At 35.7% G+C, this 13,458-nt stretch overlaps 1 protein-coding gene across 2 annotated transcripts in view; it reads right to left on the reverse strand.

Moving 5' to 3' along the window:
• Window positions 1–13,458, reverse strand: part of CDH18 (cadherin 18) — a 780,971-nt gene that overhangs the window by 26,989 nt on the left and 740,524 nt on the right. For both annotated transcript variants that reach the window (XM_033178841.1, XM_033178840.1), the window contains exon 11: window positions 3,496–3,613. In XM_033178841.1, the coding sequence (XP_033034732.1) occupies window positions 3,496–3,613 (118 nt within the window). The remainder of the gene's footprint in view (window positions 1–3,495; window positions 3,614–13,458) is intronic.

Consider the following 13,458-nt stretch of genomic DNA (forward strand, 5'->3'; position numbering starts at 1 on the left):
TATATAATTAAAATTAAAATTTCTGAACATATGTGTATAGCTACATATATACCATTAAATTTCCACATATCTCTATGTGGTTCTGTATAGTTCTCTATATATGCCAAAACTATAATTTTATTTTCATATGAATTTCCTAATTATTTTTATACATATTTTCTTTAAATTTATTTATTTGCCTCATTTTGTCTAACCAATTTTTTATCTTTTTGTAAATATGTTATTAATTTATTTCTGTATTTTGAAATTACAAAAGCGTTTTTATCATTTATGCATTTTTCATTAGTTCGAGTAAATTCATTTTTCTGATTTCTTTCTCAATTCATTCACTATCTTTTAAATTTTTGGTTCTCAGGCTTATCATGAACAACAATAAGCATCTCTTTCTCTCTCTTTTTTTGAAAAATCTCTGTGCCCTTGCTTTTTGCCATATAGCAATTTGGGAGATGTCACTAAACCAATGGCTCCCTGATCGCTCGTCCTGGTTTGGGGGCTATGTCTGATTTCTGTTGTTTCCCTCACTATGGACTTTCATGTGAGAAGTGGGCACAGAAAGTAATAATTTTTTTCTAAATTTCTTTCTTTATATTCTGGGGGCTTGTAAATGTCAGTTAACTTACATAGGCACAGAACATGATAAATTTTCTTCCAGTTTTTTTGTCTTTTTTTTTTTTTTTTTTTTATGTTTGATGGACGTGTGAATGTCAATTAACTTACATAACACAAAGCCCAAGCACACAAGACCTTGCAGTCCATCATTTTCTGACTTTTATTCCATTGTATTTTCTGACTCTAATTCTACTGTATTTTCATTTTTGTTGATCTCCAGAGTACATAAGTAAATGTAGGTATATAAGCATGTGTATATGCATGTATGTATATAGTTTGGTAGGGCTATTTTATTTTTAATTTCATCTTTATACATTATTATCTATAATTGCTTTGTCTGTGGAGGCAAGATCATTTGATTCTAATATATTTATATATGGCATTATTAATTCTCCCAAGGGTACTAAGTCAGTGATTGTAATCATGGAAAATGGACTTAAAAACTGAGTCTCAGGAGGTTTAGGGGCTGAATTTATGGAGGACAGCCAAGACTGTTAACTCAAGTACATGTTTTCAGCTATGTGTTAATATTTCCATCCAAAACAATTGCTGTTTTTTTCTATCTGAGAGAAATTATTCTTGTTATTTATAATTTCTATACTCAAAAATTGTAAAAATATTCTTACAAAAATTTTAAACACCTTTACCACTAGACGACCATCCACAGACTTCTCACACTGAACTGGTGTAGCTGATGTAAACTTCATTTGTATAGTTAAATGTTAAAAACTGTGCACACAAACTCTTTTAAAAGCGTGTATATATTTTTTAGGAGAAAACCTATATGTGAGTTCTGACACTAGTAATGTTGTCAAATCACTTAATTAAGACATTTCAAATACCATAGGTAATTAGTGGCCAGGCACGGTGACTCACACCTGTAATCCCAGCACTTTGGGAGGCCGAGGCAGGAGGATCACCTGAGGTCAGGAGTTCAAGACCAACCTGGCCAACATGGTGAAACCCTGTCTCTACTAAAAAATACAAAAAATTGGCCTGGCGTGGTGGTGGGCACCTGTAATCCCAGCTACTTGGGAGGCTGAGGAAGGAGAATCACTTGGACCTAGGAGGTGGAGCCTGCAGTGAGCCAAGATCACACCATTACACTTCAGCCTGGGCAACAAGAGCGAAACTCCATCTCAAAAATAAATAAATAAATAAATAAATAATTTAATTCACAAATTCCAGCTATAATAATCTTGTATGAAGAACTTTTCATTAAGAATGTGGGATTCGGCCAGGCACGGTGGCTCATGACTGTATTCCCAGCACTTTGGGAGGCCAAGGAGGGTGGATCACCTGAGGTCAGGAGTTTGAGATCAGCCTGACCAACATGGTAAAACCCTCTACTAAAAATAATAATTAAAAAAAACAAACAACAACAACAACAAAATAAACTAGCCAGGCATGGTACAACAGCAAAACTCCCTCTCAAAAAAGAAAAAAAAAAAAAAAAAAGAATGTGGGATTCAATAATAGCAAAAGTATTCTGTTTTTCTAAAGTACATTCAGAGTTATACATATGTGGATTAAATAGCTTCAAATCTAAGTCGAATATGTTATCAAATTTAAATTATTTTAAAATATAAAATTTTTATTGGAATAGAAAAAAATGCAACTGAAACATAAGTGCATGGCTCAACATATGATCCCAATCTCTTAAGGAAGCAAATTAAATAACCTCTGCCAAATTATACAATTCTTTGAAATATGGAAAAATATTTTTTTCACGAGTTTCACATATTTAATCATACTAAGTATATTTGAATTATAAGACAGCCTGTTCTAATGTAAGTAAATGTACAATAGTCAGTTAAATGCAATTTGTCATACACTAACATGCAGAAATATTTATTCCCATAAGCAGAGCTGACCGAGGGCCACTCAAAACGTGAGAGACAATTAAGCTTTAAATGTTCATATAAATCTTATGGCTTTGTGTACATTTTGATCCTTTTTTATATTTAAAGATGTTTAGGGAAAATGGGAAAAACGCTTTTAGTAGGTTGTCATTTAGTAACTTGCATTTGAAAATCTTCTCCCGGAAGTAAAGAGAGAGGGAATTCAATGTTTACTGAAAATGTATGTGCCACTGTTTTCTTCATGTCATTCTGAGGCAACTGTTAAATTCCAAATAGCAGCATATTCACATAAACATAATCAAATATATAGTTTGGAGAAAGAAAAAGTTGATCCTAATCAGAAAATTGTACATACCGTATAGCTTAATGTTTCCCTAAGGTATGAAAAATGACTTACATGGAACCTTGAGAAATGTACCAAAGAGGACATCTAAATAATGAAGGAACTTCCGTAGTTACTAAATTATGGGATTATGTTTAACCACACAATACAGAAGGCTAAATAAAAATGATTCAAAAATTTCCAAAATACTCTGCATACTTGTGCATATCTTTCTACGTATATTTTGGACAATGCTCATAATAAGAGGAAATATAATTTGTACAGCACATCTTGATAGTCTTGCTCATACAAGATGATTGCAAGCATTGCATTTCCTTTAGTAACTGTCTCTAGGATACATTTTTCATTTTTCCTAATTTGAATATTTTCTACCTCCAAGCAGTAGCAGCAGCTCTCATAAACAAGTTTGTCAGCTAAGATTTCTCTTAAAATTTGCCCAAGAGCATATTACATGTACATTTCTTGTTTAAAGAGATGCTTCTGAATAAATTCAGTGAAAGTTATTTGTACATATGGCTCAATTTTAAATACAAGCTATTCACAGATCATAACACAGTAGCATCAAACTGACTTTGAATGCTGATTTGCAAGATGTTTGTGAGTATATAAGAATAAAGCCTACTACATATAAGGTCAAAGCAGAAACCACATAGATAAATAAATATGTGTATATATGTTCACCTTCATTGTCCTTCAGAGTGAAGTTTGGATTTACAGGCAAGTGTTCATCAAGAAAGTAGTTAAACCTTGGCCCATTGGCAAAATCATCTTTATCAGTGGCACTGATGGTGTGAATAACCTAAAGAAAAGACAAACAGTAAACAGTAAATTTAATTTTACATGTTCTCTTGATTTTAATTACATTGTATTCTTTCTGTTAAAAAATATTTTTAGAAGATCTTTTCTTCCAACTTGAGTTATTTTTTTCAAATTCAGTCATAAAACAATGAATTAAATTGCTCTATCCTACATTCGATTTTAGGAAAAACATGGTATATAATTTCTAAACATCCATCACACTTTATTTTCTAGCAATGCACACACATTGATTTTATGTTTTCCTTAATCGGCCATGGTACTGTGGGGTCAATTCGATGCAATGTTTTCACATGAACACCTGTTGGAGGAGAAATAAAATATTGTTTGCACAAATATAAACATCCCAGTGTTGATTCAGAACAGCTGATCAGTGTATGTTGGTCTAAGTAGTAAATGCAAGAACAATGGAGTCTTGGTTTTATTATTTTTCAAGAGGCCTTTAAGATCATGATCTAGTCCCTATATATTACAGACGAGGAGCCTGAATCCTGGAAGGATGGTGATGTGCCCCAAATCTCTAAAATAATGGCAGAGGCGAAACAAGACCCTCAGTGATTTACGAATAACTTCTCCTCTCTAGTGCTCAGGAGAAAGCAATTCTTCAGAATCTGGACTTAATGTACACTAAAAAGCAGAGTAAGTTAGAATTTATGGTGGCCCAAGAGACGAACATGAATTTCAATAAGGGTGGCCAGTCGGCTCTTAAAAAATAAATATCAAAATAAACAGACAAAAAGATATTTTCCTCTTTTTTTAAAATTATTATTGGAATGCTTAAGTGTCTTCATTCAACCCTTTCCCTAGAAAAACAAGAAACAAAGAGCGAGAAGATAGTGCTATGAAAATAGTATTTCCTGCTTCTGACATACAATGTGTCCGTTTTAGAAACTAATATCATTTCTTAGAACATTATACCTAATTTCAACCAGTTCAATATTTTACAAGGGAGGTAATTCACCAAAGAATATCACAGTTAAAACCTAAATTTCTCTCCATGTTCTGAACCCATTAGTTTGTAAGAAAGATGAGGAGGAAAATAAAAGTACTGAGAAGTGGGGGTGAGTGAGAGTAAAACCAGAAAAGCCTATGTTTTCATGAAGTGACAGTGAAGAAAGTACTTGAGGATATAAAAAGGGATCAGCTTCCTCATTATGTTTACTGGGCTCACTCTTTCACCTCCTTTCCATCACTGCTCGAAAGATACATGTTTAGCAAGATCCTATGTGCTCCTTACCCCTGCCTCCATCTCCAAATAAGTCTCTATCCTTCTCAATTTCCCTCCATATTTATTTATAAGCTGAAAATCTTATTGTTTTCTTTTTTCATTTGAAGTACAACTAGTCTCTGCATAGACTATTTTTCCCCTTGTTTTCACTTGGAGTTGGGGGATACATTGATGGATAATCAGATACATTGTGACCATTCCAATGCTGCCTCATCTGAGGAACATACCTCAATGTTCTACACATTAGTTACTTAATGTGTACAATGGCTACACATTAGTTACTTAATATACAATTGAAATAAAATGTCAATATTTTAAGCTTTTTAAGAGTTAAAAAAGTAAGCAGGCATCACATACTCCATCACTTCCTCCCATACATACAAATATATAATGTTACCTCTCCTTTTTCCCCTTTTTTATAAAACAAATGTTCTCTCTCCTTGCTCTTGAATTTTAGTGATTCTCCAGTGCGTGACCCTATTTTCTCCACCATACCTCATAACATACTGATACATTTGCAAGTTTACTTTTTATCCAGAACAAAAAAGTTTTCAGCAGAAGAGTTATAAGATCTGATTTTTGGATTAAAAGGATATCACAGTCTTACTATTAATACATACGTTGAGAATAAACTATAGTTTATTTTTATCCAATAATAGAATTTTGGATTAGGTTGGTGAAGAACATTTCCTTTGAGTTAACTGAGCTAGTTTATGGTTTCTGTTATCACTGCTGTGGGATTATTGTTTTATTTATTATTCATTTCAAAGTTAGTATATAAATCATTTTAATTATTTCTTAATATTTTTACAAATATGAGCTTACTATATCTGTTAAACTCTGATATAATTCATATTCTATTGTGTTTGTAAGGCATCTTTTTCACTTTTTTACAGATGATTTTAAATGCAAATTGAACAGAAAGCTCACATATGACAATTGTGTTCTTTTAAGAGAGAAACTCCTGGTCTCTACATAAAAAATGAGGATTTGATTATCATGTTTTGTTTAACAATGTCCCAATCATCTGGAACTCTTATAGAATTGTTGATAATGTATCTAAGCTTAAATTTTTATTAATCATATTTCTGAAAAAAAAATGTTGCCAAAACCTAGAACGTTAGTCTGACTTCGTCCAAAATTCTGTCATATTTGCTTGGTCTGTGCTCTGTATTGGTACATTCAATTTTTCTGTTTTACAAATCACCTTGTCTCTTTCATTAGGTAATAGAATTTGCATTCATTGTTACCTTAGACTTTCTTTAGAAAAAATACTTGATAAGTTAACATATTTATGATTTTTAGAAGTTATAAACTTCTGGCAGATATCCAGATAATTGCCAGGCTTCCATCATCAGTATTTTCTATCTGTTTGTCAAAATTGTGATTTATAGGCACTGTGTTACCTTGCTATCTCTTTGTCCAATTGCTTTAGTAATGTAAAATCCCTAACAATCTTTTTTGATTCCCGTGTCTTCTAATAGAACACAAATGTTATTTATCATATTTACATGATCTAATTAGTGCATAGAATGTTTATTTATTTTGAAAGATATCAAATAAATGATATTACAAATTTAGTCTACATTACAAAAGCAAAGGTTAAAAAAAAATAGACAGTTGCTATTTATAAATAATTACCAGGGAGTATTTTTGATATTTACAAATAAATGTATCCACTTTTAAAAATATACTTTCAATTGTATGTTAATACTAGAGTACTTTATTAGGGAAAAGTCAGTATCACAAATATATAAAATTTTTCTAATCTAATACCTTAATGTTAGATTTGGCAAATGAACTTGCTTGGCTTAAGCATTTTATATTTTAAAAAGAAAGTTCTTTCTTTCTTTCTTTCTTTCTTTTTTTTTTTTTTTTTTCGCAGAGACTTACTCTGTAACCCAGGCTGGGGTACCAGAAGCTCAGCCTCTCAATCTCAGCTCACTGTAACCCTCACCTCCTGGGTTCAAGTGATTCTCGTGTCTCCGCCACCGAGTAATTGGGATTACAGGTGTGAGCCACCATGCTCAACTAATTTTTGTATTTTTGGTGGAAATAGGGTTTTGCCACGTTGGCCAGGCTGGTCTAGAACCCCTGGCCTCAAGTGATCTGCCCGCCTTGGCCTCCCAAAATACTGGGATTACAGGTGTGAGCCACCATGCCTGGCCAAGAATGTTCTTAACTCAGAAATAGAAAAACAAATACCATATGTTCTCACTTATAAATGGAAGCTAAACAATGGGGACAAATGAACAGAAAGATGAAAATAATAGACAACAGGGACTCCAAAAGGGCAGAGAGTGGGAAGGGGAGAGGGTTGAAAAATAACCTGTTGAGCACAATGTTCACTTTTTGAGTAATGCATACACTAGAGGCTCAATCAATCCCAGCACTTTGGGAGGCCAAGGCGGGTGGATCACGAGGTCAGGAGATCGAGACCATCCTGGCTAACGTGGTGAAACCCCGTCTCTACTAAAAATACAAAAATTAGCTAGGTGTGGTGGCGGGCGCCTGTAGTCCCAGCTACCCGGGAGGCTGAGGCAGGAGAATGGTGTGAACCTGGGAGGCAGAGCTTGCAGTGAGCCAAGATCCCGCCACTACACTGCAGCCTGGGCGACAGAGCGAGACTCCATCTCAGAAAAAAAAAAAAAAAAAAAAATGCCCATGTAACCTCTCAATCAAAACAATTTTTTTAAAAAGACATAGTATCCTGTTTAATCAATGCATCTGCTTCACAATATAATCTTTAATAGTATCTGCATACATTTATTTGATAACATCAACTTTTGTTATTTAAATGAGCTTGATTTTTGACAGTAAAGAATCTCTATTGACCTAGTTAATTTTTTCATGCAAAGTTATATGGTTAATAATCGTATGTGGCGGAAGCATATAATGTTATGCAACAAAATTTCTTTTATGTGTTATTTTTGTACGTTTATTTACAATGAAAGAAGGAATACATAGGAAATTTAATATGCATAAAATAGAATAGACTCCCTTTATTTTTTCAATGTTTCTACTTTAGGCATATCTAATTTTTTCTTAATTCATTCTACTTTGGGAACTGTCTTCAAATTTCATGCATGCATGCCTTTCTTTTTAATATTTTTCTCAGGCAATATACTTAAAAGATTTTTTTTTTCAGAACAGGAAAATATATTAACTTAGAGAACTATATTGTTGCAGGTTACATTAGTATCACAATTTACCTGAACTCTGCTGTTACATGGGGCTTAAACTTTCATAAAAAGCCAATCTCTTTGCCATAGCTACATTCTGATACGTTTAGATGTGCAACATTCATAATAGAAATATCCGTAATTCTAAGAGCAATTGTCATTGAAAGAGGAACTGTCACACAGCCTGGCAATACAAATACACTTCAGAAAATTGATTTCACCAATTGTTGTTTAAATAGAGTTTCTTATTCCAATTCTGCCTCAGAATGCATTGGATTTCTTCAGAAGTGTTTTCAATATATGGTTAAAGGAGTCAAACACTACGAAACTAAAGAACACAGATTTGGGCCTTTTCACTCTGTAATGGGTTAATCACAAAAGTAGAGCACATACACTGGTAATGATTTGTCTAAATGTGAGTGCCACAAGCTACACTTTCAAACAATCTTTTCTTCCATCAATTAAAGCTTAAATTTATTTTGGTGGAAGAGGTGAAAACAAATACACAAGCAACAGCATAATAAGTTCAGTTATCTTATGATCACATCTAAAATCGTTCAATGGTAAAGGCAACAATGGTAGTTAAATGTATAGTGTTTTAAAGTGCAAAAAGGAGTAACCACATAATCAACTAACAAAACTTAATCAAAATATTAGAAGTGTAGTAATGTCAAATGCTAAGTGTAGTAATTACCTTTTCGATGTGGTTAGGTTTTGTGTCCCCACTAAAATCATGTTGAATTATAATCCTTATAATCCCCATAATCCCCACACGTCAAAGGAGACACTAGGTAGAGGTAATTGGATCATGCGGGTGGCTTTCTCCCACGCTGCTTTCCTGATAGTGAGTTCTCAGGAGATATGATGGTGATGGTGGTGGTGGTGTTTGTTTTGTTTTGTTTTGTTTTTTGAGATTGAGTTTTCCTCTTGTTGCCTAGGCTGGAGTGCAGTGGTGCGATCTCAGCTCACTACGATTTACACCTCCTAGGTTCAAGTGATTCTCCTGCCTCAGCCTCCCAAGTAGCCGGGATTACAGGCACCCACCACCATGCCTGGCTAATTTTTTGTATTTTTAAAGAGATGGAGTTTCGCCATGTTGGGCAGGCTGAACTCCTGACCTCAGGAGATCTGCCTGCCTTAGCCTTCCAAAGTGCTGGGATAACAGGCATGAACCAACACACCTGGCCAATCTGATGGTTTTATAAGCAGCTCATCCCCCATCTCTCAGAACTTCTCTTTCCTGCAGGATTGTGAAGAAGGTGCCTTGCTTCCCCTTGGCTTTCCCCCATGATTTTAAGTTTCTTAAGGCCTCCCTAGCCATGCTGAACTGTGAGTCAATTAAACCTCTTTCCTTTATACATTACCATGTCTCAAGCAGTTCTTTATAGTAGTATGAAAACAGACTAATACAGTAAATTGGTACCATGTAGCGTGGGGCACTGATATAAACATACCAAAAAATGTGGAATTGACTTTGGAACTGGATAAGATGGAAAGATTGGAACAGTTTGGAGGGCTTAGAAGACAGGAAGATGTGGGAAGGTTTGGAACTTTCTAGAGACTTGTTGAATGACTTTGAACAAAATGTGGATGGTGACATGGAAAATGAAGTCCAGGCTGAGGATGGAGAAGAGGAACCTGTTGGAAACTGGAATAAAAGTGACTCTTGCTATGCTTTAGCAAAGAGACTGCTGGCATTTTGCCCCTGCGCTAGGGATCTGTGAAACTTTGAAGTTGAGAGAGATGACTTAGGGTATCTAGTGGAAGAAATTTTTAATAGCAAAGTGTTCAAGATATAATCTGGGTGCTCTTAAAATCATTCAGTTTTATGCATTTCAAAGGGATGGTTTAAATTCGGAACTTATGTTTTAAAGGGAAGAAGAGCATAAACGTTTGGAAAATTTGAAGCCTGACAATGCAATAAAAAAGAACAACCCATTTTCTGAGGAGAAATTTAAGCTGGCTGCAGAAAGTTGCATAAGTATCAAGGAGCTGTATGTTAATCACCAAGACAATGGAGAAAATGTCTCCAGGGCATGTCAGAGGTCTTCATGGCAATCCCTCCCATCAGGAACCTAGAGGCCTAGGAAGAAAAACTGGTTTTGTGGGCCAGCCCAGGACCTTGCTGCTTTGTGCAGGACTTGGTGCCCTGCATCCAAGCCACAGCTAAAAGGGGCCAATACACAGCTCAGGCCATTGCTTCAGAGGGTGCAAGCCCCAGCCTTCGTGGCTTACATGCGGTATTGGGCCTGCAAGTGCTCAGAAGCCAAGAATCGAAGTTTGGGAACCCCCACTTAGATTTCAGAGGATCTAAAAGAATGCCGGGATGTCCAGCAGAAGTCTGCTGCAGGGCTGGAGCCCTCAAGGAGAATGGCTACTAGGGCAGTGTGGAGGGGAAATTTGGGGTTAGAGCCCCCACAACAGAGTCCCCAATGGGGCACTGCCTAGTGGAGCTGTGAGAAGAGGGCCACTGTTATTCAGACCCCAGAATGGTAGATCCACCAACAGCTTACACTGTGTGCCTGGAAATGCTTCAGACACTCAATGCCAGCCCTTTAAAGCAGCCAGGAAAAGGGCTGCATCCTGCAAGGCCACTGGAGCTGAGCTGCCTAAGGCTGTGGGAGGCTACCTCTTGCATCAGCGTGACCTGGATGTGAGACATGGAGTAAAGGGAGATCATTTTGGAGCTTTAACATTTGACTGCACTGCTAGATTTTGGACATGCCAGGGGCCTGTAGCCCCTTCCTTTTGGCCAATTTCTCCTATTTGGAATGGGTGTATTTACCCAATGCCTGTAGACCCATGGTACCTAGGAAGTGACTAACTTGCTTTTGATTTTACAGGCTCATAGGCAGAAGGGACTTGCCTTGTCTCAGATGAGACTTTGGACTTGGACTTTTGGGCTAATGCTGGAATGAATTATAACTCTGGGGGACTGTTGGGAAGGCATAATTGGTTTTGAAATGTGAAAGGGACATTAGATTTGAGAGGGGCCAGGGTAGAATGATATGGTTAGGCTTTGTGTCACCACCCAAATCTCATCTTGATTTATAATCCCCATAGATCAAGGGAGAGATTAGGTGGAGGTAACTGAATCATGGGTATGATGGTTTCCCTCATGCTGTTTTTGTGATGGTGAGTGAGTTCCAAGGAGATTTGATGGTTTTATAAGGGGCTCTTTCCCCATCACTCAGCACTTCTCCTTCTTGTTGCCTTGTGAAGAAGCTACCTTGCTCCCCCTTTGCCTTCCGCCATGAGTGTAGATTTCCTAAGGTGTCCCCAGTCAAGATGAACTGTGAGTTCATCTTTCCTTTATAAATTACCCAGTCTCAGGTAGTCCTTTATAGCAGTATGAAAATGAACTAATACACTTTTGAAAATAAGTAACAAATGAGTTTCCTCAGGACTCCCCAGTCACGATGCTCTGTGAGTTCATCTTTCCTTTATAAATTACCCAGTCTCTAGAAGTCCTCTTTCCTTTATAAATTACCCAGTCTCCGGAAGTCCTTTATAGCAGTATGAAAATGAACTAATACACTTATGAAAATAAGTAACAAATACATAAAGAAAGGAGGAATACTATATAAATAAATAGTTAATGAGGCTTACCAAAGAAAAAGCAAGTTGTCAGAGACACATCCCTCTCCAAAAAGTATCAAATAGAATAAGAACAAGGTAACTGAATGCATAGAATAAGGTAAATCATATTTAGAGGACAGAATAAGATATGCATAGAATAAGATAACTCATATTTAAAGGAGTTTGAAACTTATTTAGTCCTATATTTATAGAATTTCAGTCTTGGAAGGGCCCTGAAATTCTGACATTTGTCTTTTTTTTGGAGATGAAGAAAGCACCTGTTAATGTGAAATAATATCATTTCTTAGACCTGCTGTAGAGCTTTTGCAGTCAATGCAGAGGGTAAAACAGAGGACCCATAACAGCAATGTCACATTGAGAATGGAGCAAGTCCTAGGGAGAATGGATAAGTGAACCTATCTCATGAGAAAGTGGTGGAAACTATCAGAGGTCAACAGAAAAATTCAAGGTCATAGGCCAGAAAACTGAGACCAGAGTTTTAAATTTGGGAGCAGATGTTCACATATAGAGAAAATAAGTATCAATTGAGCCAAGAGCAAGGGCTGGGTGCTATTGGCCCAGATTTGCAGCAGACTACATAGGTAGCATTGGACTAGCAACCATTGTTGTGCCACATTATGAGAATATACTTTAACCTTAAAGCTTTGAAATGACATTGAAATTTAAAAATAAAATTTACATGCTTATTTAAATGAATTTTTAAAACTATAATTAGTCACAAAACAATGTCTGATGCAAACATAAGCCCATGCTTGGTTATTTACATCACATTTCAAATGACATTTTTAATTTACCAATTTTAGATCTCTGAGTAATCTAAACATCATGGAAATAGCTGGGCGTGGTGGCTCACGCCTGTAATCCCAGCACTTTGGCAGGCCGAGGCAGGTGGATCAACTGAGGTTGGGAGTTCATGACCAGCCTGAACAACATGGAGAAACCCTGTCTCTACCAAAAATACAAAATTAGCCAGGTGTGGTGGTGCATGCCTATAATCCCAGCAACTCGGGAGGCTGAGGCAGGAGAATTGCTTGAACTCAGGAGGTGGAGGTTGTGGTGAGCTGAGATCATGCCACTGCACTCCAGCCTGGGCAACAAGAGCGAAACTCTGTCTCAAAAAAAAAAAAAATATATATATATATATATATATCATGGGAATAAAGATTCACTGAGGCAAAGGACCTAAGTTTTAAGAGTTGCCTTCTAGAGAGAAAGTAGTTGAGTGCTAACAAGGGTAACATGTATTCTTAGGTGTCTTATTTTTAATGTGATAGAAAATGGTCTACTGTTTCAAGTTAATTTTCTAATCGTTTGTGGTATGAGAAGTCCAAATAACATGTTTACATTGACCTGTTATTTAGCAAATTTGCTAATTTCGTTAAAAAATTCTACCCGTGTATAGCAGCATTGTCACTGTTGTTGCTGTTATTAATGGGTGTTGAATTTTCACAAATGCTTTGGATTCTCCTGATTAGGTGGGTTTTTATTTTTCATCATCTCATTTTAAAATACTATTCTTTTTTGCTTTACATGGTTTACAAATATTTTATTTATGACATTTATTATATCTGTGACTGTGGAGAGAAGAGCTATAATTCCACTTTTACCTTTTGATGTTAAGGCTGTGTTGGCATCACAAAATGGGTTAAAAAAATGGTCCTACCACCCTTTTTCTGAACTCTTGAATGCCTTTTACAATTATTCTCATGATCTTTCTTAAATTTTTAGTAGAATTCACCATTAAAGCCATGAGAAGAGAATTTATTTGTGGAAAGGAAAGGTTTTTATTTATATATTTAATGAATTTAATAAATACAA

The sequence above is a fragment of the Trachypithecus francoisi genome, unplaced genomic scaffold, assembly GCF_009764315.1.
Source record: "Trachypithecus francoisi isolate TF-2019V2 unplaced genomic scaffold, Tfra_2.0 Lachesis_group2, whole genome shotgun sequence".
Taxonomy (NCBI): Eukaryota; Metazoa; Chordata; class Mammalia; order Primates; family Cercopithecidae; genus Trachypithecus; species Trachypithecus francoisi.